At 47.8% G+C, this 27,609-nt stretch overlaps 1 protein-coding gene across 1 annotated transcript in view; it reads left to right on the plus strand.

Annotated features, from left to right (window-relative positions):
- Positions 1-27,609, plus strand: part of eml2 (EMAP like 2) — a 63,700-nt gene that overhangs the window by 26,915 nt on the left and 9,176 nt on the right. Inside the window, exons 8-17 of the mRNA XM_078533168.1 lie at positions 4,442-4,576; positions 5,202-5,301; positions 7,838-7,992; positions 9,562-9,687; positions 11,687-11,818; positions 14,162-14,229; positions 15,918-16,006; positions 20,987-21,084; positions 23,260-23,347; positions 24,117-24,209. Coding sequence (XP_078389294.1) covers positions 4,442-4,576; positions 5,202-5,301; positions 7,838-7,992; positions 9,562-9,687; positions 11,687-11,818; positions 14,162-14,229; positions 15,918-16,006; positions 20,987-21,084; positions 23,260-23,347; positions 24,117-24,209 — 1,084 coding nt within the window. The remainder of the gene's footprint in view (positions 1-4,441; positions 4,577-5,201; positions 5,302-7,837; positions 7,993-9,561; positions 9,688-11,686; positions 11,819-14,161; positions 14,230-15,917; positions 16,007-20,986; positions 21,085-23,259; positions 23,348-24,116; positions 24,210-27,609) is intronic.

The following is a 27,609-nucleotide window of genomic DNA, read 5'->3' on the forward strand; positions in this document are numbered from 1 at the left end:
TCTGCCCTCCTCTGTATCCTGACCACTATTTATCCTTGTCCAATATTACTTTTTTTGTTTGGGGGGTGGTGGGTGGAGAAAAATCAGATTATCTGGTTGTTATCACATTGTGCGTGGGAGCTTGCTGTGCGCAGATTGTGTTTCCCACATTACAACAGTGACTACACTGCAAAAAAAAAGAGTGCTTTGGTTGTGAAAGGCACTGTTTAAATGTAAGGTCTTCCTAATGAAAATTGTATTTCTAGAAAGACCAGGATTGGATGCATGTAGTAAGTGGGATGATGTTCAGGCAGTGTGTTGAGTTTGATGTGTTCACTTGTAGTCTGAGTTGTTGTGGTAACACGCACTTTTACATCCATGTTGTAGCCTGGAGCTATGGATAGTGATGATAGAGGCTCCAACTTTCTTTCCATCACATGGCTGACTCTTACCACCTGCCATTGGCGCGTGTTGGAAGGATTTGCAGGTTGACACTCAACCTGTTTGGCTGCGTTATGAACCCACCTTCCTTGGCTGTCCGATCCTGGAGCGGGACTCAAGCCTGGAGCTTCTGGCTCAGAGACAGGGACACTAACCCACTGCCCCATAAGACCTCCTGCATTGGTTGAGTACCAGCATCTAGTTATGACCTGAATCACCATCTTGGCACAGTGGGTGAGAAGGTTCAAAGCGCTCGATGTGCTATGGGATCATGTTGCAGTGTGTTTTGCACGTTGGGTATGGGATAGACAGGAAGCCTCTCCAGCCGTTCCATCGCGCAAATGTACAGCAGCTCCTACAGGGACCAGAGTTTCCACCTTGAACTGAACTGACCGGTCAGTTCCTCTTGTGGACTATCCCCTCGAAGTGGGGTTTTGTTCAGTTTTATTTTCTCTGCACATACTAGTAATAGCTCACTTTCTGATTTTTGTCGGGCAGGTAAAACACGGGATAAATCTCTAATGTAATTACAAAAGCCAAATCCGGCTGATGCTGCAAATACTCAGCAGGTCAGGCAGCATCCGTGGAGAGAGAGAGAGAGGGAAACCGAGTTAACATTTCCGGTTAATGACCTTTCATCAGGCTGGTTAGAGATGTGACATCTACCAATTGCAACTCGGACTTTCCTGTTTAAAAAGGTCATTGACCTGAAACATTAACTCTGTTAATGAATGCTGCCAAACCTACTGAACATTTCCAGCATTCTGCTATATGTCTCGTTATTGTCTATCCTGGTTGTGCATTGACTGTGTTAAGAGTGAGTAAATAGCACAGACGTGTTTGGACCCTGCAGGTCAAGCCCCTGTGGATTAGGATTTTACAACAGTAAACAGGAAAGCACTCTGTACATCCACAGAGGCACCCAGAGTGCGGCTGATCAATTCTTTTGTTTGGCTTGTAATATTTCTGCTTGATCACATCAGAAAAGCTTTGTTGTGGCAACTGAATGTAGACGGGAGAATGCTCGAGTTCAATGGATGGAATGTAGGACAACCAAATCACCAGTTAGTCACCGTTTTTCCCCAAAACACAATCCGTTCAGCACAGACAGAGGGAGTTCACTGACATATGGAAATCATGAGGAGATATCGGGCCACCTTAGTGCCCGGTTGCTTGAGGGATGCACTGCCTGAAGGGGACGGTAGAAGCTGCTTCAATAGTAACGTTCAAAAGGGAATTGGATAAATACCCAAATGGGGATGGGGGTGTAATATTGCAAGGTTATTGAGGGGTGGGGGGGGGCAAGCAGGGGAGTGATTGGGCAGCTGTTTCAAAGAGCCTGCACGAGCACGATGGGCTGAATGGCCTTCCTCCTGCGCTCCGATTCTTTTCGTTAAATGATGCAGCTTCTTTCGCCACCTCCCAATTGTCCAAAATGCCACCTCCTGGAGGCAATAAAAAAACAACCTGCCCAAAACAGAGGTTTTACAAGGATGACACCAGGAATGTGTGGGTGTACATATCAGGGAAGGATTGACGGGCTGGATCTCTTTTGTCTTTGGGGGTGGCGGGGGTGAGGGGGGGAGGTGAGAATGAAGGTTGAGGGGTGACCTAATCAGGGAATTTAAATCTCTGAAGGGATTTCGTAGAGTGGACACAGAGCATGTTTTCTCTTGTGGGGAAGAGCATCAATATAAAATAGAGAGAAGCCATCAATATAAAATAGTCCCCAAGAAATCCGATAGGGAATTTGGAAGAAACTACTTTGCCCCGAGAGTGGTGAGAATGTGGAACTCGCTCCCACAGGGAGTGGTTGGAGTGAATAGTATAGATACATTAAGGGGAAGCTAGAAAAGCATTTGAGGGAGAAGGGAATTGAGGGTTACGATGGGTAGATTTAGATGAGGAAAGATGGGAGGAGGCTGAAGTGGAGCATAAAGACCAGCACGGACTGGTTGGGCCGAGTGGCCTGTTTCTGTGCTGTAAATCCTGAATAATGTCTGGAAAAAGTGGGAAATTCCCATTCTGCTCAAAGGAATATCAAAGTTCCACGAAAGACCATAAGACATAGGAGCAGAAATTAGGCCATTCAGCCCATCGAGTCTGCTCTGTCATTCAATCATGGCTGATAAGTTTCTCAACCCCATTCTCCCGCCTTCTCCCCGTAACCTTTGATCCCCTTACCAATCAAGAACCTATCTGTCTCGGTCTTAAATACACTCAATGACCTGGCCTCCACAGCCTTCTGTGGCAATGAATTCCATAGATTCACCACTCTCTGGCTAAAGAAGTTTCTCCTCATCTCTGTTCTAAAAGGTCTTCCCTTTACTCTGAGGCTGTGCCCTCGGGTCCTAGTCTCTCCTACTAATGGAAACATCTTCCCCAAGTCCATTCTATCCAGGCCTTTCAGTATTCTGTAAGTTTCAATCAGATCCCCCCTCAACCTTCTATACTCCATCGAGTATAGACCCAGAGTCCTCAAACGTTCCTCATATGTTAAGCCTTTCATTCCTGGGATTGTTCTCATGAACCTCCTCTGGACCCTCTCCAGGGCCAGCACATCCTTCCTGAGATACGGGGCCCAAAATTGCTCACAATATTCTAAATGTGGTCTGACCAGAGCCTTATAAAGCCTCAGCAGCACATCCCTGCTTTTATATTCTAGTCCTCTCGAAATAGATGCCAACATTGCATTTGCCTTCCTAACTACCGACTCAACCTGCAAGTTAACCTTAAAAGAATTCTGGACTAGGACTCCCAAGTCCTTTTGCACTCCAGATTTCTGAATTCTCTCCCCATTTAGAAAATAGTCTATGCCTCTATTCTTCCTACCAAAGTGCATGACCTCACACTTCCCCACGTTATGTTCCATCTGCCACTTCTTTGCCCATTCTCCTAACCTGTCCAAATCCTTCTGCAGCCTTCCTGCCTCCTCAATACTACCTGTTCCTCCACCTATCTTTGTATCATCTGCAAACTTAGCCAGGATGCCCTCAGTTCCTTCATCTAGACCATTAATGTATAAAGTGAAAAGCTGTGGTCCCAACACTGACCCCTGCGGAACTCCACTAGTCACCGGCCGCCATCCTGAGAAGGACCCCCTTATCCCCACTCTCTGCCTCCTGCCAGACAGCCAATCTTCTATCCATGCTAGAAAGCATAGTTAGCTGTGAGTTAACACACTTCCTTCATAATGCACACATGCAGTGACTGTCTAACATTAATGAAATGTATCTCCTTTTTGTGGCACATATATGTAGGAATATATAACCCCTCATACCTGCTCTGCCTATCAACATGACCCAGGCTAAACTGCACCCCAACTCCAAACACCTCTCTTCCTTAACACCCGAATGTACAGATCCTTGGTTTGTAAACACAGGTTCATTAAATTGATCCCCCAGGATGAGGATCCCTGTGATGAGAGGCTGAGTAAATTGGGCCTATATGCTCCGGAGTTTAGAAGGATGAGAGGTGATCTTATTGAAGCCTACAAAATTCCGAAGGGGTTTGATAGGGTGGGTGCTCAGAGATTGTTTCTGCTGGTCGGGGAGTCTAAAACATGGAGTGGGTGGGGTGGGGGGGAGGTGGAAGCAGGTCTCAGGATAAGGGGCTGATCATTTGGGACTGAGCTGGAGAAAAACTTCCTTCACTCAAAGGCTTGCGGGCCCTTGGAATTCTCTACCCCAGAGTCTTGTGGATGCTCCATTGTTGAACAAATATATGTAAGGCTGGGATGGACAGAATTTTTTTGGGTGTCTTAAGGAATCGAGATGAATGGGGAGTGGGTGGGAAAGCGGAGTTGAAGCCTAAGATCATCCATGATCCTATTGAGCCTGCTCTGCCATTCAATGGGCTGTGGGGTCTACTCTTATCTTTTTTTATTGGGTTCTTGCAATGATACCGCCCTCCTGTAACTTTGTGCCCATTGGTAAGGGAGTTTCTCCCAGTGTGGCGGTGCCTCTCTGATTGCTATCTATTCTACTTTGGTTTATTTTTAATCTATTAATTTTGTTTGCAGTGCTCCAACGAGTCAGTCCTGGCAGCAAGCTTTCACCCGACTGAGGCCAACCTCATCGTCACCTGCGGCAAATCCAATATTTACTTCTGGACGATGGAAGGCAGCACCCTCTCCAAGAAGCAGGGCATCTTTGAGGTGAATGGCCTTGATCTCCCAGGTTGGGTGAGCAGGGTCCTCGGGAGAGCTGAGGAAGAAGGCAATGGGATGTCAGTGGACATATTTGGACGTCTGCCACTTGCCTGCCCGTTCACCTAAACTGGTCCCCTATTCCGGATGTGTGGATTTTTACGGGGTACTGTGGATTTCCCCCCCCGACCCCCTCCCCTTCAGCAGCGCCAGGCGTGAGCAGTGGCCACTGCTGGGACTACACAGGAAAATCCCAAGGAAGAGGAGGACGAGCCCCTCTTCCAAGTCAGGGTCAGCGTCAGGCCTCAATGAGAGAGATAAGGGGGCCAGGTTTGAGAGGTGGGGTGGGGAGGAGGGTAAAAGGGGAAGGGTGGCCTAGCTTGTGAGGGGGAGGTGCCTCCAATGGAGACCCGCAACAGATGGTTCTCCCCACCGTAGTCTTTTGCACCTTCGATGTTGACTTATTCCTAAGGGAATTGGATGGAAAGGAGGCGATTTGCATGGCTACTGGGGGGAAAGTGCAGAGTGTGGGACTAACTGGCTAATGCCTTCAAAGAGCAGGCGCGAGGGCTGATGGGATCCTCCTTTGCTGTCAATCACTTCAAATTTTTTTTTTTTAAATGATGTTTTACAGAAGCAAGAGAAGCCCAAATACCTCCTGTGTCTGACCTTCTCCGAGAACGGGGATGTGATCACTGGTGACTCGAGTGGAAATCTGATCATCTGGGGCAAAGGTGAGGAAGTTGCTGGTCACCAGTTCTGCAATCGTTAATAGCCCTGGACCTGCTCTCCGAAATCTGTCAAATCCAATCGAAATCAAAGTAGTTTTGCATTTGTGCAGCACCTGTCATGACCCCGCGACGTTCCAAAGCCCCTTTTACAGCCAATGGGGTTTTTAACATCTCATCTGAAAGAGGGCAGCCTCCGACAGTACAGCACTCCCTCAGGACTGGCATCAGGGAGCCTCAGCCTAGACTTTGTGCTCAAGTCTCTGGAATGGGGGTTTAAACCCACGACCTTCCGATTCGGAGGCAAGAGTGTGATGGGACTGGGTATATCAACTGACAGCTGAAATTAGTATCACTTGAAGCTGGCTTTTCAACATAATAGCCATACATGCTGTCACGGCACAAGCGGTTTGGTTAACATTAAAGGAGTGAATGTTGAGGGATGTAAACCTTCATTATCCTGAAGAGAATTAGCGAGCTGCAAGGGGTCACCTCCTCCGGGTACCAGGCCCTAAGAGGGCATTGGCAACCATGGGCTTCCATTGGATTGGTCCACGATTACTCTCAGCAAAAGACTGCAGTGGTTTGCCGTTGCCTTCTGCAGTGTGGCTGACCAGGAAACTCTCCAACTCTTACCACCTGCCGTCAGGCGTATTGGAAGGATTTACAGGCTGATAATCAACCTGTTTGGCCTCATTATGAGCACACTTTGCGTGATCATTAAGTCCTGATGTGGGACTTGAACCCCAGGGCTCTTGGCCCAGAGGTTGGGACACTACCCACTGCACCACAAGAGGTGGTCTACCAGGACTGAAAAGGTTAAATCATGAGGGCAGGGTGCATAGACTAGGTTTATGTTAACACAAGTATTGATCATCGAGTGGCGCTCTTGACGTGTTTAAGATGGGGTAGATATGGAGAGAAACTTCCCTTTGGTTGGGGAAACTCCAAGATGAGGGGGCATCACTTCAAATTAGAGCTAGGTTATTCAACCGTGATGACTTCACACAACAGGTAGTGGAAACTTGGAACGTGCTCCCTCAAATTGGATTGGATTGAAACATTTTAAAACAGATTTATTTTTGTGAGGTAAGGGGGGTTTAAGGATTGCTGATCCAAGGCGGGTAGATGGAGTTAGGATACAGGTCAGTCATGATCTTACTGAATGGCTGACTACTAAACTTGAGAGCCCATAATCGGACTCTGTGTTCCCTCAAAGAGAAGACTGGTGATCCGATAAAGATGTCTTTTTATAATTACAAAGAGGTTCAACAGCGGAGAGGTTACCACTTGTGAGGACATCCAATCGCTAATAAATCCAATATGGAAATCAGGAGTAACTCCCTTACCCACAGTGGTGAGAAAAAAAAAATTCATTCCTGGGATGTGAGCATCGCAGACTAGGTCAGCGTTTATTGCCCATCTCTAATTGCCCTTGAGAAGGTGGTGATGAGCTGCCTTCTTGAACCGCTGCAGTCCGTGTGGTGTAGGTACACCCACAGTGCTGTTAGGGAGCGAGTTCCAGGATTTTGACCCAGTGACAGTGAAGGAACGGCCGATATATTTCCAAGTCAGGATGGTGAGTAGCTTCTAGGGGAACTTCCAGGTGGTGGTGTTCCCGTGTATCTGCTGCCCTTGTCCTTCTAGATGGTAGTGGTCGTGGGTTTGGAAGGTGTTGTCTAAGGAGCCTTGGTGAATTCCTGTGCACCTTGTAGATGGTACACACATTGCTGCCACTGTGCGTCGGTGGTGGAGGGAGTGAATGTTTGTGGGTGGGTTGCCAATCAGGAGGGCTGCTTTGTCCTGGATGGTGTGGAGCTTCTTGAGTGTTGTTGGAGCTGCACTCATCCAGGCAAGTGGACGAGTGACTTGTGCCTTGTAGATGTTGGACAGGCTTTGGAGAGTCAGGAGGTGAGTTACCGCAGGATTCCCAGCCTCTGACCTGCTCTTGCAGCCACGGTATTTATATGACTAGCCCAGTTCAGTTTCTGGTCAATGGTAACCCCCCCAGAATGTTGTTAGAACGTGGAACTCGCTATCACAGGGAGTGGTTGAGGTGAACAATATAGACACATTTAAAGGGGAGCTGAATATAAACACATGGGAGAAATGAATGGAGGCTCTGGTGTTGGGATGGCTGGATGCTTGTGGCTAGCTACTGTGGTGGGATTTAAACCCATGACCTTGGAGCATTAGCCTGGGCCTCTGGATTACTGGTCTAGTGACATTACCACTACACCACCTGCTTTCCCCTAATGTAAGTAATTGGTGAAGCAAACATGGGTTTAATGCCTTTCTTCAATTGGTATTGCATTATTTCAAACTTTAAATGTTCCCCTAGCTTTCTATATGGAAGAAGATAACCTCCCATGTTTCCACATAATGATACAGCTCGCTTTCGGAGGGTATAGCTTGCCATTCTGTCCATCATTCCACCTTTTATAATCATTTTCCCGTACCCATTATCCCTGGTTTCTAACCTGCTGCTCGAGAGTTTTCCTTCCAGTATGTAATCTCTTCTGTGCTTTATTTGTCTTTGTAGGAACAAACCGGATCAGGTCTGCAATTCAGGGGGCTCATGAAGGGGGCGTGTTCAGCCTCTGCGTGCTGACTGATGGTATGCTCGTGTCAGGCGGAGGGAAGGATCATAAGGTCATCCTGTGGGACAGGCAGCACCACAAAGTCCAGGAAACAGAGGTGAATAGAACATGCGTTTCAGTGCCCGGATAACCACTGGTGGGCGTGAGGTTCTTTTTAAGCATATCGGATAATGAAGCAGACGAGGCTGTGCTGCCTCTGTGTCCCCCTCCTGACTAACCTCGCCCAGAATAGGAGCTCCATTTTAAAGGCAACATTCTTGTGCCCCCTGGCACTTTTCACGACTGCTGAACATCTCCAAACTCTTTACAGCTAGTGAGGCACGTTCTGAAGTGCAGTCGCTGTTGTAGTGTAGGAAAGGTGGCAGTCCAATTTGTGCACAGCAAGATCCCAGAAACAGGAATGAGAGAATGACCAGAATCTGTTTTTCTGATTTTGATTTTGAAGGGATCAATATTGGCCAGGACACAGGAGTCTCCCTCGTCTCCCTCCTCTCCCTCCTCTCCCTCCTCTCCCTCCTCTTCGAAATAATGCTAGGGGATCTTTTACATCCACTTGGAGAGAGCAGACAGAACCTTGGTTTAATGTCCCATCTAAAGGACAGCACCTTGTACAGTGTGGCTCTCCCTCGGTGGTGCACTGGCCATCAGAGGATCAAAATAAAAACCCACACTTCGAATCCAAATTTCGTTCATAATCTGATCACTTTAATTTTAATGAATAAAATTTTTTGTTTATTCATCCATAGGATGTGGGTGTCAATGACTTCTTGGCCAGCAGTTCTTGAACCGCTGCAGTCCATGTGGTGTAGGTACACCCACAGTGCTGTTAGGGAGGGAGTTCCAGGATTTTGACCCAGTGACAGTGAGGGAATGGCGATATATTTCCAAGTCAGGATGGTGTTTGACTTGGAGGGGAACTTGTAGGTGGTGGTGTTCCCATGTATCTGCTGCCCTTGTCCTTCTAGATGGTAGTGGTCATGGGTTTGGAAGGTGCTGTCTTGGTGAGTTGCTGCAGTGCATCTTGTAGACGGTACACACACTGCTGCTACTGTGCGTCGGTGGAGGAGGGAGTGAATGTTTAAGGTGGTGGATGGGGTGCCAATCAAGTGGGCTGCTGTGTGGAGCTGCCTGAGTGTTGCTGGAGCTGCACTCATCCAGGCAATGGGGAGTATTCCATCACACTTCTGACTTGTACCTTGTAGATGGTGGACAGGCTTCGGGGATTCAGGAGGTGAGTTACTCGCTGCAGGATTCCCAGCCTCTGACCTACTCTTCTAGCCACAGCATTTGTATGGCTAGTCCAGTTCAGTTTCTGACGGTAACCCCCAGGATGTTGATAGTGGGGGATTCAGTGATGGTAATGCCATTGAACGTCAAGAGGCGATCGTTAGATTCTGTCTTGTTGGAGATGGTCATTGCTGGACCGGACCCTTGTGTGGTGCGAATGTTACTTGCCACTTATCTGTGCAGGTCTGGATATTGTCCAGGTATGGCCGCATATGGACCGGGACTTCTGTAAATCTGTCCATCTTTCTTCTAGAGCAGGTTTGTCAGATTCTGGAAGGAGAAGAGACTGAGTCTCTGGACAAAGACCTCATGTCAGAACCATTTCCTTGTCTGACATCTTGTGTGTGTGTGTGTGTGTGTTTTTTAAAAAAAATCGCAGATCCCGGAGGCATTTGGACCAGTTCGAACGATTGCAGAAGGAAAAGACAATGGATTATTCATCGGCACGACGAGGAACTGCATCCTGCAAGGCACGCTGAGTGGGGGATACTGCCCCATCGTACAAGTAAGAAACCACAGAAACCTTTAAGTGTAATGGCTTCCCCCTTCGCTTTGGGTGTCTTCAAATCCCCGCCCTGCTCAAAAGACCTCAACAGCAGCCTAGGTCAGGGGTTCACGAACTGTAGGTCGTGACCCCCGTTGGGGTCAAGGGTCGAGCAATGGCAGCTGTGGAGCAGAGGCTTGGTCTGGGATCGGCTGTGAGGCCTCTTTTTTAAAAAATGTGCGCCTTTTTCTTATTTTTTTGCCTGTGGGTGCGGCCTAATCTAATGATGGGGCCTTGGAGGTCACTGGCACCCACAGAGCCTGAAAAATGCTGGGTGTCTTAATAGTTTTGTGTGCCTTTATCCTTGCTGTATGAGCCCCCGGCCCGCTCACAACTCTTTCTTTCCCTCCCCCACCCCCCAAACACCTGGATTTTCACTCTGGGGTCATACTACGTGAGGCATTAAAATGGGAGTCCCATCAGAAAAACCATTGGGAAGCAGTGGTCTCGGTAGCATACCACACAGACAGACACAACCCCGCCACCCTCCCAACCAGGTGGCCAATGAATGAACGAGCACTGGTTGGGTGGGAGTTGGGGCCAAGAGGTCGTGGGTGGAATATAATCTGAGGTTTTCTGGTACTTCGGAAGAGGAGGTAAGGTGGAGGCACTGAGGGGGGAAGGTTTGGGTGGCTGGGGTGTAGAATTTGAAGGAGCACTGCTGGCATTGTGTTAGAGGAACTGAAGATGGAAATGGGACATGTGATGCAAATGGGAGGAAGTCACTGAGGTTTGATGACTACGATAAAGGTTAAATAGCTTTACCATTAACACTTGGTCCTTGTGACCTCTTGCACTGATTTTGAGCATCTGAGGAGGTGGGAGAGGAATTTTCCAGTGTTTTTCTTTCCCACTTGTTGATCTTGGATTTCTGTAAACTTGAGGTCATCCTAAATCCAGCTGTTCACTCCTTAACTCGCACCGAGTCCTGTTCCCCTGTGCATGTTGACCTACACTGGCTCCAAGCAACATCTTTTAATTTTAAAATTCTCATCTTTTGTTTTCAAATCCCTCCCTACCTCTCTGTAATCTCCTCCGAGATCTCTGCGTTCCTCTTAATTCTGGCATCTTGAACACCTCCGATTTTTAGTCGCTCCTCCATTGGCGGCCGTGCCTTCAGCTGCCTGGGCCCTGAGGTCTGGAATTCCCTCTCTAAATCTCCCCACCTCCCTCCTTTGCTCTTCTCCTTTTATAAGACTTCTGAAAGCATACCTCTGAAGTCAGGTGATCAAAAGCTTGGCCAAATGTCTACTTCTGTGGCTCGGTGTTCTATTTTTGTTTTGTAATGCTCCTGTGTAGTGCTTTGGGACAACCCCCTACCACAGGTGTGTCCCCACAGCGGGGCATATTTAGGTTTTTGGGCAAAAGACGCAGAGGGGACTTTGAGGAGCGTTGTGTTTTTTTTTGTACACAGAGACTGGCAATGACCTGGAACTCGCTGCCCACGAGGGTGGTGGAAGGGGAGACAATGAATGACTTCAAAAGGAAATTGGATAGACCCTTAAGGGAAATGAGTCTGCAGGGCTATGGAAATAAAGTGTGGGGAAATGAGGCTGACTGGATTGCTCTACAGAGAGTTGGCAAGGAATCGATGATCCGAATGGTAGTCTCTTGTGTCGCAGTCCCTCTAACTCTGAATATAAGTTTTTTTTTTGGCTACCCTGAAGAAACTACATGGCTACGGGGTTGGGGGCAAGGGTTGGAAGTATCTAGTCACCATGATTCAGTCAGAGAGTGGGTCAAGCACGATGTACCACCTAATCTTTTCCCACTCATCATTTCATACGTTGGGCGGAGAGAGGCAAAGCCATTCGTGTGTCGGAGAAATATTGCTCCTGTAATCGACCAGCGACTGACTGGACAGTAGCGAGAATGAACCAAGCCAGGCCTACACGTTGCTTTGGGTGAAGGCATGACCTCTGTCCCTGTTGATTTTGTTTTGTTCCTGTTTTCTGTGCAGGGTCACACTGATGAGCTGTGGGGACTTGCCGCTCACCCAAGTGAGGACTGGTTTGTGACGTGTGGACAAGACAAACTGATCCATTACTGGGATCCCAGCTCACACCAGCCTGTCTGGAGTAAGACTCTTGATGTAAGTCAGCGGGGAAACAAGTGTGGTAACTTTGCTTCTTTGATAGGATACAGATGTGTGTTCCTTGGCAGCTGGTCACAAGGTGCTTGTGTATTGCAGCCACTCACCATCCTGATATATATATCGGCCGTTCCTTCACTGTCACTGGGTCAAAATCCTGGAACTCCCTCCCTAACAGCACTGTGGGTGTACCTACACCACAGGGAGGCTCACCACCACCTTCTCAAGGGCAGTTAGAGATGGGCAACAATTTTTTTTATTATTCCTTCATGGGATGTGGGCATCGCTGGGTTAGGGCAGCATTTATTGCCCATCCCTAATTGCCCTTGAAGGTGGTGGTGAGTTGCCTTTGTGGCCTTGCCAGCGATGCCCACATCCTGCAAATAAATTTTTTAAAAAAAGGAACCCCGAACATTGGGCAGGATTTTCCCTCCCGTCGGGGGCGAAGTTGAAGTACAGGCGCGTCTCTGATCGGCGCCCCCCATTGGGGGCATGCCGCCATTTTACGTGGGCGGGCCAACTAAGGCCTGCCCAGCGTGACGTCCGCACAGAAGCGCTGTGCGCACCCTGTGCGGGCGAGGGGGAATCCCTAAACCTGAGAGTGCGCTCTTTCACGCTTGCGCACAAAAGAGGGCACTCATCTCCCTGAGGCTAAGTGCAGCCTCAGGGAGGTCGGCTGTGCTGTCAAAAATATTAAAAATTCCTTCACGTGTCCCCTCATGTGACACTGTCATATGAGTTGGGACATGTCCATAATTTTTAAAAATAACTTTAATTCAATTTTTAAAAACCTACATGAAACCTCACCCCGCCCCTGGATGAGGTTTGATGCTTTTTCTAATTCCCGCCAGGGCTCCCGGCCTGTCAGCCGACCTTAAGGTTGGACGGGCAGGTCCATTAATTGCTTCAATGACTCTGTCAATGGCCTCAATTGGCCATTGACAGGTCGGTGGGTGCGTAACTGATTTTGCTGCGCCCCCGCCTACCTGAAAATTTAAATGGGGCGCGGTGACGTTGGGGGTTCTGCCTGACATCACAGTGTGTTACTTTACGCGTCGGCAAGCGGGCCCCACCCCTGCTCGCTCGCCGACGGGAAAATCCTGCCCGTTGTTGTTTAGCTGCACAGACGTGTCAGCAAGTGGTAGCACTCTCGTTCGAGTCAGTAGGTTGTGAGTTAGAATGCAGCTCCGAAAAACCTGTTGTTCCAGTGTAATACTAAGGGAATGCTGCACTGTCTGAGGTGCTGTCTTTCCGATGAGAAGCATTGCCAGCCCCGCTGGGTGGATGTAAAAAGTGCCGCGGCCTCCATTTTGAAGAACGACAGGGAAAATCTCCTGGGTGCACTTCAACAGAAGAAAACCGGCCACGATCACATTGCTGTTTGCGAGAGCTTGCTATGCGCAAATTGGGTGTTGCGGTTCCGCCTCTGGCATGATGACTGTGACTGCTAGTCAAAAGCACTTCATTGGCTGTAAAACACTTTGGGATGTCCTGAGATGATGATTGGTGCAATATAAGTAGAAATCTTTTTCTTTTTCGCTTTTATGCTTTGACCCTCCATTTGCATAATCAAGTCAACAATTGTCCTATCATGTTAAGAGTTGGTTTAAGTAAAATAAACAGAGAGTCAGTCGCTGTCTCTGTTTAATAATCGTACCTTTACGTGTCTAGCTGGGGGTGAGAGGGTTGCCCTATAAGGAGAGGCTAAGTAAACTGGACGCTTAGACTCTGGAATTTTAGATGGAGAGATGATCTCGTTGGAACTTGCAATATTCTGAAGGGGCTGGACAGGGTAGATACTGAGTTTGTTTCCCCTGGCTGGGGAGCCTAGAACACCGGGGGATACATCTAGAGCATCCTCGGGATAACGGGCTGCTCATTTAGGACTGAGCTGAGTAGAAATTTCTTCGCTCCAAAGGGTTGCGAATCTTTGGAATTCTCTACCCTAGAGGGCGGTGGGTGCTCCATCGTTGAGCATACTCAACGGCCTGAGAAAGAGGGACAGATTTTTGGTCTCTCAGGGAAAGCAGAGTTGAGGCAGACGATCAGCCATGATCGCATTGAATGGTGGGGGGGAGCAAGTTCGAGGGGCCGAATGGTCTCCTCTTTCTGGTGTTCTACCTTGCACAATCCAGGAAGGATCCAACAGCAAATAAAAAAAAGCATCATGCCAACATATGGTGGTTGCCTTCACTAAAGAGAAGATGGGCGATCATAAAGATACACGCACAGTGCTTGCTTTTGTTTTTAAGGCCTTTGCAAACTGCCGCTGATTTAAGAAGTGACTGGGTTACTTTAGGGATTTACTTTAGGGATTTACTGTTTTTCGTTGTTTCCTGCTAGGATCCAGCTCTGTCGGTTGGGATCCATCCCAGTGGATCTGTTATCGCTGTGGGCATGCACTCTGCAAGGTAAGACTGCTCTGGACAATTGCTTAAAAGCAAGCGCGGCATCCAGTGATCATGAGGCAGGAGCGACTGGTAGAAAAGGCCTTGCTTAGCTTGTATCTCAACTACAATGTGATAAGAGCAGAACCTTGGTGCCTGTATGTTTGCCATGCCTGCAAAAGAACAGTGAGTGATGGGGACGGGCGTGGGGGTGGGGAGCGGGGTGGGAACTGAAAGCTAAAGGGAACTTTTCAAAAAAAAAAAAATAATAAGCAAAATTTAAAAAAACCCTCACTTGATGCAAAATGATAAAACAGAGCCTGTAGTTCCCTCGCAGCACACCTGTTCATTTTTTATTTCATTCGTGGGATGTGAGTGTCGCTGGCTGGGCCAGCATTTACTGCCCGCCCTTAATTGCCCCTTGAGAAGGTGGTGGTGAGTCACTGCCTTGATCCGCTGCAGTCCCTGTGGTGTAGGTACACCCACAGTGCTGTAAGACCATAAGACGTAGGAGCAGAAGTAGGCCATTCGGCCCATCGAGTCTGCTCCGCCATTCAATGAGATCATGGCTGATCTGATAATCCCCAACTCCATTTTCCTGCTTTTCCCCATAATCCTTGATTCCCTTACTGATTAAAAATCTGTCCATCTCAGCTTTGAATATACTCAACTGAGTATATCAAAAAAAATGAACAGGTGTGCTGCGAGGGAACTACAGGCTCTGTTTTATCATTTTGCATCAAGTGAGGGTTTTTTTAAAATTTTGCTTATTATTTTTTTTTTATGGAAAAGTTCCCTTTAGCTTTCAGTTCCCACCCCGCTCCCCACCCCCCACGCCCGTCCCCATCACTCACTGTTCCTTTGCAGGCCCCTACAGTCCTTTGGAGTAAAGAATTCCACAGATTCACTACCCTCTGAAGAAATTCCTCCTCATCTCTGTTTTAAATGGGTGACCCCTGACTCTGAGATTATGGCCTCTGGTCCTAGACTCTCCCACAAGGGGAAACAACCTCTCAGCATCTACCCTGTCAAGCACCCTAAGAATCTTGTTTCAGTAAGGTCGCCTCTCATTCTTCTAAACTCCAATGAGTACAGGCCCAACCTGCTCAACCTCTCCTCATTAGAAAATCCCTCCATACTCGGGATCAACCTAGTGAACCTTCCCTGGACTGCCTCCAATGCCAGTATACCTTTCCTTAGATAAGGGGACCAAAATTGTTTTAGTGTTATGCTGTCTGACCTCTGTCATGTTTTGATACAACTGAGTGTCTTGCTAGACCATTTAAGAGTGAACCACATTACTGAGGTCTACAGTCATACATAGGCCGGACAAGGTAAGTATGGCAGATTTCCTTCCCTAAATGAACCAGATAGGTTTTTACAACAATTGACAATAGTTTTCATGGTCACCATGACTGACACTAGTTTTATTTTCACCCCAATTCCTGATTATCAATTGATTTCAAACGGAATTGAACCCGTGCCCCCAGAACATTAGCTTGGGCCTAGATTACCAGTCCAGTGTCATTACCACTATGCCACTGCCTCCCCTCTTTGGCCAAGTGTTCGGTAACCTCTCCTACTATCTCCTTATGCGGTTTAATGTCAAACTTTAGTCGATGCTCCTGTGAAGGCCTTTTGGATGTTTTGTTTAGTCAAAGTGCTATATAAGTGGTGGTATCAACTGTGACTCTGTCTTTTGCCCCTGGCAGGTGGATGGTTTTTGATGCGGAAACCAAGGATCCCATTACTGTGCACACAGACGGTAATGAGAAGCTCTCAGTGATGCGCTATTCCCCAGGTATGTGAGGCCTTGCGAACAAACCAGTCATGAAACGGTGGTTGATCAGCACACTGTGTGAGGTTTGGCCGGGGGGGCGAGGTTTGCCAGGATGGAGAACAAGCCAAGGATTCCAGCCGCGTGTCCTCCGCTGACCAGTTCGGGACCCATTAGGCCCTCGGTGGAACATTGGCCTAGACCTTCGGGTCAGTGCCAGCGCTGACCACACTGAGGCTGACCCCGCCAAGGTTTGTGACCCAGCCCCTTCCAGTTTTTCGGCTGGGGGTTCTGACCCTAGCTGAAGCACCAAAGAGTCAGAATTGACCTCTGCGTAAAAGGCTGTCGAGCGCAAGGAAAGACGGCCGGAAACGGGACGCGCTCCCTCTTGCCGACAGTAGCTGCTGTTTTCAGGCACATTTTTATAAAAGTCCAAGTCAGTAAGTGAGTGGGTTAGTGAATGGGTGAGGTGGTTGGTTGAGGTCGGGGGCGTGTGTAGTGGGTTTGTTGTGGCAGGGGAGGTGGGGTGTTCGTCAAGTCAGCTTGGAGTGGTTGTCTGGGGGGTGGGGGGAGGGCATCAGTTGTGGATCCCCGTTCACTAACACTGGCTGAGCTCTGAGTTAGACCAGGTATTAACCAGTGTAACCCTTCCTGGGTAAGTGTCCAGCTAAGCCTCACATATCCTGGCCCAAGTCTCTGACACTCGGTTCCGCGTCGGAGACACTCGCTGGATGGGCCGAATGACATCGTTTTTGTGCTGGAAATGACTCTGCATCCCTCCCTGTGATACTAAAACTATTGACCTGTTGTCCTTCTGTTATACACATTCCCATTGGCCATGGTTTAGCGTCTCAGCTGAAGGACTGCACCCCCAGCAATGCAGCACTTCCTCTGCCCTGCAGCGCCAACGTGCACATACTGCACCCGCCCTTAACTTTGGTCACCAGAGATCTCCTAGACAACCAGATCCTTTGGGAGGGAAGCCACTCCGGACAATCGTTTTGAACCTGTCTTAACTGGGTTCTTTTTAAGGAAGACTTGCGTTTCCATAGCGCCTTTCACAACCACAGGACGACTCCAAGCGCTTTACAGCCACTGAAGTAGTTTTTGAACGGTAGTCACTGCTCTAATGAAAGATATGCAGCAGCCAATTTGCGCACACCCATCTCTGACTAACAGCAATGTGATAATGACCTAATAATCAGTTTTTTGTGTGTGTGAGAAAAATATTGATTTGAGGGAGAAATATATTGATCAGGACACTGGGGGGCACTCCCCTGCTCTTAAAATAGTGCCGCGGGATCTTTAATGGCCCCCTCAGAAGGCAGATGGCGTGCCATCAAAAAGAAAGCACCTTTGACAGTGCAGCGTTCCTTCAGTACTACACTGGGGTGTCAGCCTCGGTTTTTGTGCTCGAGTCCTGGAGGGGGACTTGAACCCACAGCTTTGAGCTCGAGGTGAGAGTGCTACCCACTGAGCCACAGCTGACGGAAGAGCTTCTGTGGGTACGTAGCAATCCTGATAGTTAACTGCCCACACGGCGTCTCCATGACCTCATGGTGTAATTGAAAGTGTGAATGGAAATGGACTGCCTACAATGCATCATCAGCGATGTAAGATCACATGGTAACTGAGTCTGCTGATGCCTCATGCTAAGCCATTTCCTGTGCATATAGGAGAATGTTTGTTTAATAGAGGTTAAAATTCACCAACAGCCTTGCCCCTCTCAATCGTAACCAAGCTCAGTCCCATAAGGATGACATATAACTTTTATTCTGTGGCTATTTCCTCTCATAGGTCACAGGAAATAGGAGCAGGAGTGGGCCATTCAGCCCCTCTAACCTGCTGCACCATTCAACTAGGTCATGGCTCTACCTCAATGCCATTTTCCTGCACTATCCCTGTATCCTTTGATGCCTTTAATATCTAGAAATCAATCGATCTCCGCTTTGAACACACACAATGACTGAGCCTCCACAGCCCTCTGGGGTAGAGAATTCCAAAGATTCACCACCCTCTGACTGACTGAAGAAATTCCCCGTCATCTCAGTCCTAAATGGCCAAACCCTTATTCTGAGACTGTCCCCTGGTTCTAGACACTCCCAGTCAGTGGAATCATCCATCCTGCATCAACCCTATCCCGCCCTGTAAGAATGTTGCATGCTTCAATGAGATCAGCTCATTTTTTTTTAAACTCCAGGGACTACAGGCCTAGTGCCTCCAACATCCCTCCTCCTGGGAGAATCCCACTATTCCAGGAATCCATCTGGTGAACCTACGTTGCGCTTCCCCTATGGCAAGTCTTTCAAACTTGGTTTACTCCAAAGCTTCCTAGAAAAGTCAATTAGAGGAAGTACACAGGAAGAGTGAGGTCATCTCACTTTGGTAGGAAGAGTAGAGGCATAGACTATTTTCTAAACGGAGAGAGAATTCAGAAATCTGGAGTGCAAAGGGACTTGGGAGTCCTAGTCCAGGATTCTCTTAAGGTTAACTTGCAGGCTGAGTCGGTAGTTAGGAAGGCAAATGCAATGTTGGCATTTATTTCGAGAGGACTGGAATATAAAAGCAGGGATGTGCTGCTGAGGCTTTATAAGGCTCTGGTCAGACCACATTTAGAATATTGTGAGCAATTTTGGGCCCTGTATCTCAGGAAGGATGTTCTAGCCCTGGAGAGGGTCCAGAGGAGGTTCACGAGAACGATCCCAGGAATGAAAGGCTTAACATATGAGGAACGTTTGAGGACTCTGGGTCTATACTCGATGGAGTTTAGAAGGATGAGGGGGGATCTGATTGAAACTTACAGAATACTGAAAGGCCTGGATAGAGTGGACGTGGGGAAGATGTTTCCATTAGTAGGAGAGACTAGGACCCGAGGGCACAGCCTCAGAGTAAAGGGAAGACCTTTTAGAACAGAGATGAGGAGAAACTTCTTTAGCCAGAGAGTGGTGAATCTATGGAATTCATTGCCACAGAAGGCTGTGGAGGCCAGGTCATTGAGTGTATTTAAGACGGAGATAGATAGGTTCTTGATTGGTAAGGGGATCAAAGGTTACGGGGAGAAGGCGGGAGAATGGGCTTGAGAAACTTATCAGCCATGATTGAATGGCGGATCAGACTCGATGGGCCGAATGGCCTAATTTCTGCTCCTAGGTCTTATGGTCTTACGTTGCGCTTCCCCTATGGCAAGTCTTTCAAAACTGGTTTCCTCCAAAGCTTCCTGGAAAAGTCAATGAGAGGAAGTCCGTTCTGTCGAGAGAGAGAGAGAGTTTGGATGACTTCAGCCAAGAGCCCCGTCAGCTAGCCTCTCTCGCAAAGTTATGATCTCAATTTCCTGGTGTTTTCAGATACTTTTTATACTGGGCACTGGTCTTGCCTTCCCTCAATGAAATTTCTAGCCAATAATCAGGTTGTGGGTAATGAGCAAGCAGTGACTTGAAGCACAGTGTAACTAAAAACAAAATTGAAGTAAAATGGGGAAACTTGATCACCCTTTTTAAAATTCTCATCCTTGGTTTTTTTTAAATTCTCACCCCCTCCCTTTCCCTGTAACACCATCGAGCCTAAAAATACTTGGAGACATCTGCATTTCTCCCATTCCGTCCTCTTGCCCATCCCTGATTTATTTCGCTTTACCATTGGCGGCCATGCTGTTGTATTTATCACCGCTGATCACCATGTTGTGTTATGGTGCCATTGCTGTCATGTCTTAATTGATACCTTGAGACTTGTATCTTTAAACATGAACCATTTATTGTTAAATTATATACAGATCCCAGGTTACTGTCATGCATGGTGCTGCTGCCATGCAGGTAGGCTGCTTCTAGGGTGTTCTCTCAGTTTATTACCATGTGACTCCATGCATCATACCGTGGGCGATGCTATTCTCCAGTCCACATTAACCCTTGCTCTGCTGAGCACCTTTACATTACGATGGCATGCAGGTGCACACATCAGCTGCCTAGGCCTGAAACTCTGCAATTCCCTCATCCTCTCCACTCTCTACCTCTCTCTCCTTTTTTTTTTAAAGCATAGGAACAGGCGTAGGCCATTCAGCCCCTCAAGCCTGTTCTGCCATTGCGCTTAAATTGAGGGGCCTAGATAGGTCATCCTTATTTACTCTATTTACCTTGACAGAGGTATCAAAACCAGGGGAATGGCTTTAATGTCAGTGGTAAAAGGATTAGAGGGGAGATGAGGAAATATTTTTTTCACCCAGAGGGTGGTAGAGACCCCTGGCAGAGGCAGAAACGTTGCCCACATTGAAAGGGCACTTGGGCAGCCACTGGAAGAGCTGTGCCCTGCTTAAAGGCCTCAATTGACAGGGTTGGGAAGGCAGTCTGTGATCCGTCCTGGGCAGGGAGGGCTGTCCATGATCCTCCCCACCCTGGACTTGATCGAGGCAGCCGAGTCCCCAGCCCCCACACTCCTGCTCAGTTAAATACCACCCCCCCCCACCACCACCACCAACCCTCAACCACCAAAATCACCTCAGAGGGCATTAAATTCTGCCCCATGTGTGGCTTGGGTGTTAAATTTCATTTGGTAACACTCCCGTGAAAGGCCTGGGGGCATTTAGTGACAATGAAGGCGCTATATAAATGAAGCTGGGTGTTTGTGGAGTAACCCGTTCCCCCCCCCCCCTCCCCCACCCCCCCCCCCTCGCCCAAAAAAGGGTTTCCTCCCAGCACCCTGCTCCCTCCTTGTTGCGTAACACTCTCGCTCTCTCGTAATCTCTGCTGAATGTATTAAGCTTTTCACACGTTCCTTTTCCTCTGGACTGGAAGTGGCGCGTAATGATATTTATAACGAAGACACTCGCGGGGAACCCCTCGCTCTGCTTTCTTCATGAAGACCCGATTTCTTACTAATGTACGGCGTCTTTGTGACCCATTTGTGCCGTGAAGTCCCATTTGTAACAGGGAGTGGCCCACACGCCCTTGGCTGCTCCAAGTTGAATCCGATCATTGAAGACATTCGTTGACTGTTTTTTGTTTATTCACACAGATGGCAATTTTCTGGCCATCGGATCGCACGACAACTACGTTTACATCTACACAGTGGCAGAGAATGGCAGGAAGTACAGTCGAGTGGGGCGATGTTCAGTAAGTAAAATAGTGGCCAGCACTTTGACCGATGCCTTTATAAAGCCTTACGATCTCTGGCGGCAACTGTCCTGACTTCATAGATATAAAAACAAAAAAAACTGCGGATGCTGGAAATCCAAAACAAAAACAGAAACAGAAATACCTGGAAAAACTCAGCAGGTCAGGCAGCATCGGCGGAGAAGAGCACAGCTGACGTTTCGAGTCCTCATGACCCTTCAACAGAACTAAGTAAAAATAGGAGAGGGGTGAAATATAAGCTGGTTTAGGGGAGGTGGGGGGGGTGGTTGTTGGGACAAGCAAGCAGTGATAGGAGGAGATAACCAAAAGATGTCACAGACAAAAGAAGAAAGAGGTGTTGAAGGTGGTGATATTATCTAAAAGAATGTGCTAATTAAGAGTGGAGAGCAGGACAAGCAAGGTATGCTCTAGTGGGGGTGAGGTGAAAGAAGACTAAAAGGGCATAACCTTTATATACCTTTTATGCCCTTTTCCCCCTTCTCCGCCCCCCTTAAACCAGCTTATATTTCACCCCTCTCCTATTTTTACTTAGTTCTGTTGAAGGGTCATGAGGACTCGAAACGTCAACTGTGTTGTTCTCCGCCGATGCTGCCAGACCTGCTGAGTTTTAATTCTTTTTAATCAAATGTGCCATGTTCAGAATTGCAGCAAAGAATAAAGCCATTTGGCTCATGGTATCTGTAACTGCTGGGGAGGCCTCTGAGCCTGGAAGCTCTGGGTTCAAGTCCAGGTCCAGGACTTGATAGCCTGCCTGGCAGAATTTATGAGCGCACTGAGTGTCAACCTGCAAATAACTTTCAACAAGATTGGGAACAATTCCTGGCCAGGCATGTGATGGAAGTTTCTTAGCCAATTTTTAAAAAAAGATTGAAGTTTTTAGAATTGTCTCAAGTTCAAAATAGCCCATTTAATTCTTTTCTAGCATTTCTTTGAAGTTCCACGAAATAAGCACAATTGGCAGGAACTCCTCATGTTCATTGATTCATAGAGAGAGTGAGAATTGAGGACATGAGTTCAAATCCCACCACGGCAGCTGGTGGATTACTGAATTCGAGTAATAAATCTGGAAATTGACAGCTAGTCTCTCAGTAACGGTGACAACGATCACCGGTCTGAGCTACGTGTGACTCCAGATTCACAGTAATGCGGATTGACTCTTCACTGCCCCTCCGAAATGGCCGAGCAAGCCCCACTCAGTTCAAGGGCAATTAGGGGTGGGCACCTTACCAGCGACGCCCACATCCCAGGGAAGAATAAAGAAATAAGACTGTGGTTGATTTAATGGGTGGGCTCTCCTCCTCCTGCTGAGCATGTTAAGACTCTAAACATCTAATACAATCGGCGGGATATACAGCATCTGCCTGCTGCTGGGATGGATTTCTAGCTGGGGCGCCAGGTCTGGAAAATCCCAGCTGGGGTTTCTTAAACTGCTGCTGGAGGCTGTGAAATTTTGACTACCACTGAATGTAACTTTGTGCTCGAAGTTTCACTATCTTATGCACGTTTAGACAAACAAGAACTAACTGAGCAGAAACTCTCCCCCCCGCCCCCCAGTGTGTTTACAGTCTCTGCCTTTAACAGCCAAAGTGTTCATTGTTTAAAAACCCCTCGTGTAGGGATTTTTTTCCTCTCGTGTAGGGGAATTGCCTTCCAACTTCCTCCTACGCTGCTTCTGCCTGACTGCTACAGGCTTGAGGATCGAATGACCTTTTTTTGTCATCCTTGACTGTTCTATCCCTCTGGGCTGAAATAACAAAATAACTGGAGCTCTTGGAACCCACCACATCTGCAAGTTCCATGTGGAAAGGGAGCTTCTTGGTGTAAGAGTGCTGGCGTTCCAACGCACTGGGCCCTGGGAGGAATAGGACATGGGTCAACACTCAAAATGACCTATGCCGTGGGGTTTCTGCTCATTGCCTTGCCATGCCCCGTCTTCCAAAGCGGGAAGAATGGAGAGCTGTCACTCTGGGCATCTCGTGCACCTAACAACAGCTCCGTAATCAGCTATGAACAGCTCACTTGACTTGGGCATATAGCGAGGCAAACTGAGGGAGAGAAAACTCGACAATAAAGAGGCGGTTGGCTTTGCTGAAGAGGTGAGATGCAGGAATTGTAATTTTAAAACCTGAATGAAGAATTTTGTTCTGACTTTAGGGGCACTCCAGTTTTGTAACACACCTGGACTGGTCAACTGACAGCCACTACATAGTCACGAACTCTGGAGATTATGAAGTCCTCTACTGTGAGTACAGAGCATCTTTCCACCTCTCCAGCCCCCGCTCGTTTGGGAAGACTTTCTCATGTACACCTGCATCGTTTAGCTGAAAAAGTACACCCATGTTGGGCGTGAGGTTTATACTTCCCTAACTTTTTAATCTCGGTGATGGGAACAGCACTAATCACCACAGAACCATTTTTTTTTAGCATGGCGCTATGTAAATGATATTCTTGTGGCTTAGGAGCTGGGCCAGAACTGGCATAAAACCATTTTGTTGGTAACGCTGATAAAGAAGTATATTTGGAGCAGGAGGAGGCCCTCAAGCCTGTTCCTCCTATTCAATGAGATGACGGTGATCCGTGACCTAACTCCATATACCCACTCCTTTGCCCCATACCCCATAATAACTCTGGCTAGCAAATATCTATCAATCTCAGTTTTAAAATTAACAAATCGATTGAGTGACAGTTGCTATTTGTGGAAGAGGGTGTCAAACCTCTACCACCCTTTTTGTGAAGGGGTGTTTCCTAATTTCACTCTTAATTTGTTGGGTGACCCCTTAAACTAGGTAGACCTGAAAACTGACATAGGAAGGGTGGCTAGTCTGGGAGGGGGGGGAAGGGCCGAAGGGCCTCTTACGATGCAATCTTGTCCGCATCCATCTTATCACAGTTCAAATCTCAAGCCGCAATGAAGAGGCAATATTCTGATTTGTGACACTCGGTTTTATATTATCTTCCTCTGCTTTCTGGGGTTTCTGCCTCTTAAGTAAAGCCTCTGTTTCCTCCGACAGGGACTCCTAACTGTAAACAGGTGACCAGCGCTGACGTAGTGCGGGATTTGGAGTGGGCGACATCTACCTGTGTGCTCTCGTTCCAGGTGTTTGGTGAGTAGAAAGTGCGGTGCTGGATTCCCAACTAATGTTGACCACAATAAGTCAGCGCAAAGATGTACAACCATTGATTTCGGGTGTTTTGATGGTGGTATTATTGGGAAAAGTGTTCAACGTAAGCTTCTTAGCATTGATGTCCACTCATTGCGGGTGTTACACTCTTGAGGTAGCAAATAACCTTGTGGCACTTACCATTATTGGTAACTATATATTTCAAAAAAAAAATATCCATGGAATCTTTTTAAAAATTCTAAAGCTTTTCCAGGAAGGTTTTTTTGTTCCCCTAACCTAAAATTGCTGGATGTAGAATGAAAGCTTACCGAAGTGGTTACAAATTTAGTGCCTGGGTTTCCAGAAGTACGAGTAGAGTTAAATTTCTACTCTGCTGAGAAGGGGAAAGTTAAATCGGGGCGGTGGGGGGAGAGGTTGGGGAAGGGATGTTCTAGGCTGGCTGTTCACCTGAAGAAGAGTAAATGGAAGCTCCCAAATTCCTCCTTTTCACGCGGTCGAGGGGCAGAGTTTCTTCACGCAGCGAAGGGTCATGATCTGGACCTCACTGCCCGCGAGGGTAGTGTAGGCAGAAACGATGAATGATTTCGGAAGGAAATTGGACGGACGCTTGAGGGGAAATAAACTCCCAGGGTGGCGGGGATCGAGCTGAATGGATTGCTCTACAGAGGGCCGGCATAGACTTAATGGGCTGAACGGCCTCCTAGGCTGTCATGACTCTTTGAGATCACTAACAGGCAGTTTTATTTTGAATTTGTGGTACTTTTCTCCTTGCAGACGATACAGCCCCAGTCCCCAACCTAAAGTTCCTCTTCAGTCACTTCCCTCATCAATGAAGATTGATCCCTGGGCTGAGAGGGTTAATCTGTGAAGAGAGACTGAGTAGAATGGGCCTGTACTCATTGGAATTTAGAAGAATAAGAGGTGATCTCTTTGAAACATAAGATTCTGAGGGGGCTCGACAGGGTGGACACTGCTAGGCTATTTCCCCTGGCCTGGAGAACCTAGATCTAGAGGGTGAGGGGTCAGCCATTTTGGACTGCGATGAGGAGTAATTTCTTCACTCAAAGGGTTGATCATCTTTGGTATTCTGTACCTCAGAGCGTTGGATGCTCGGTCGTTGACTTATGTTCAAGGCTGAGGTTTTTTTTTGGATTCTTGAGGGGATTAAGAGAGAGTGTGTGGAAAAGTGGAGTTGAGATTCCGGACCAGCCATGATCTTATTAAATGGCAGGTCAGGATTGAGGGGCTGAGCGGCCTATTCCTCCTCATTTCTTAAGTTCTTTGATCCACGGCTATCTTTCCGACAACTGCACATTTGAACTTCTCCCTCCAAGCACCACAATAAGCTGGTCTCAGTCAAAGTCACAGATGATACCCTGTGTGACCTTGTGTTGTGGTGCACTTCCTCTCTGTGTCCCCAGGTAATAAAGCGCCCTTTTTCGAAAACAAACCTCAGTAAGGAGAAAAAATCTATATTGACGAGCAATTGGCAGAGCTGTGATTTGGGCGGTAGTTGCGATGTACGTTTGCTGGCCTAGTTTTCACTACCTGTGTGGGAAATGTTGTGTTTTTTATTTGTCCCTGAGTCACAGGTTGACTTTTTTTTATGTAGCAGTTTCTCATTTAAAGCATTGGAGGAATAGGAACCATTCAGCCCCTCGAGCGTGTTGCACCATTCAGTTAGATTATTAGCTGATCTGCATCAGCCTCCATCTGCCCATCTACCCACGTTAGTTCAATATCCCTTTTAAACCTCTTGCCCAACAATCGCTGCTTTGACGTTTTCAATTGACACCCGACCACACCACCCCCCACTTCACTCCCACCAAGCCCCAACTTTCGGAGGAAAAAGCTCCAGATTTCCACTCGCTTTAGTGTGAAGAGGTGCTCCCTGATATCATCCCCTGAATGACCTGGCTTGAATTTTTATGGCCTATTGCTCCCGAGGGTATACCCACACCACAGGGACTGCGGCGGTTCAAGAGGGCAGCTCACCACCCCCCCTTCTCAAGGGCAGTTAGGGATGGGCAATAAATGCTGGCCCGTCCAGCGATGCCCACACCCCATGAACGAACATAAAAAGAGTCTATCTCGCGCGCGCATCAAATCCTTGTGAAACCTCAAATAGAATCACAGAATCACACAGTGCAGAAGAGGCCCTTCGGCCCATCGAGTGTGCACCGACACGTGAGAAACACCTGACCTACCTACCTAATCCCATTTTTACCAGCACTTGGCCCATAGCCTTGAATATTATGAGGTGCCAAGTGCTCATCCAAGTACTTTTTAAAGGATGTGAGGCTAACCTGCCTCCACCACCCTCCCAGGCAGCGCATTCCAGACCCTCACCACCCTCTGGGTAAAAAAGTTTTTCCTCACATCGCCCCCTAAACCTCCTGCCCCTCGCCTTGAACTTATGCCCCCTCGTGACTGACCCTTCAACTAAGGGGAACAGCTGCTCCCTATCCACCCTGTCCATGCCCCTCACAATCTTGTACACCTCGATCAGGTCGCCCCTCAGTCTCCTCTGCTCCAACGAAAACAGCCCAAGTCTATCCAACCTCTCTTCATAACTTAAATGTTTCATCCCAGGCAACATCCTGGTGAATCTCCTCTGCACCCCCTCCAGTGCAATCACATCCTTTTTTTAAAAAATCCCATCAGTTGCCCAGGGTGGGATTTGAACCCATACCCCCCACTCCGAACATTAGCCTGAGATCTGGATTACTAGTCCAGGGACATTACCACTACGCCACCATCTCCCCCCCTTTAATTGATCATCCCTTTAATTGTCTCTGTACTCAAGACAATCTTTTTTCCCAAAAGCATACATACTTTATTTCTAAAATTTGCATAAGTAATGGTTCAAATTTAACATTACATAAAGTACAATACAGATCAGTTTCTGTCAATACATACATGAGGAGCCTCACGACACTTGCCATTACAGGTTACATATACAATGTACATTTACATGTCAAACATTTTCTGGCACATACAGCCCGAGGGGTTTTACACGGGTTTCCGCGTGTAGTAGTATGGTGTACTATGACGGGACCTTCTTAGACAGCGACCTTTCCCCATTGGGCCTTTGCGGTGGCTGCCCCAAGCTTTAGTGCGTCCCTCAACATGTAGTCCTGGACCTTGGGAATGTGCCGGTCTGCAACACTGGGTGGTCGACAGCCTTCTGCACTGGGAGACCAGCAAGTTTTGGGCAGACCCAAAAGAGGGTCTTTCACCCGTGTTGGTGGTCCTCCTGCATCAGTTGATGATGTTGATGATCTCGGTGTGTGTGTGTCCCTGGGAACAACCCTTGGAGCACTGAGTCCTGCCTCCATGGAACTGCTCAGCTGCATCCATTTTCAGACCTGCTTTGCAAAGG

The sequence above is a fragment of the Cetorhinus maximus genome, chromosome 32, assembly GCF_964194155.1.
Source record: "Cetorhinus maximus chromosome 32, sCetMax3.hap1.1, whole genome shotgun sequence".
NCBI classification, from domain to species: domain Eukaryota; kingdom Metazoa; phylum Chordata; class Chondrichthyes; order Lamniformes; family Cetorhinidae; genus Cetorhinus; species Cetorhinus maximus.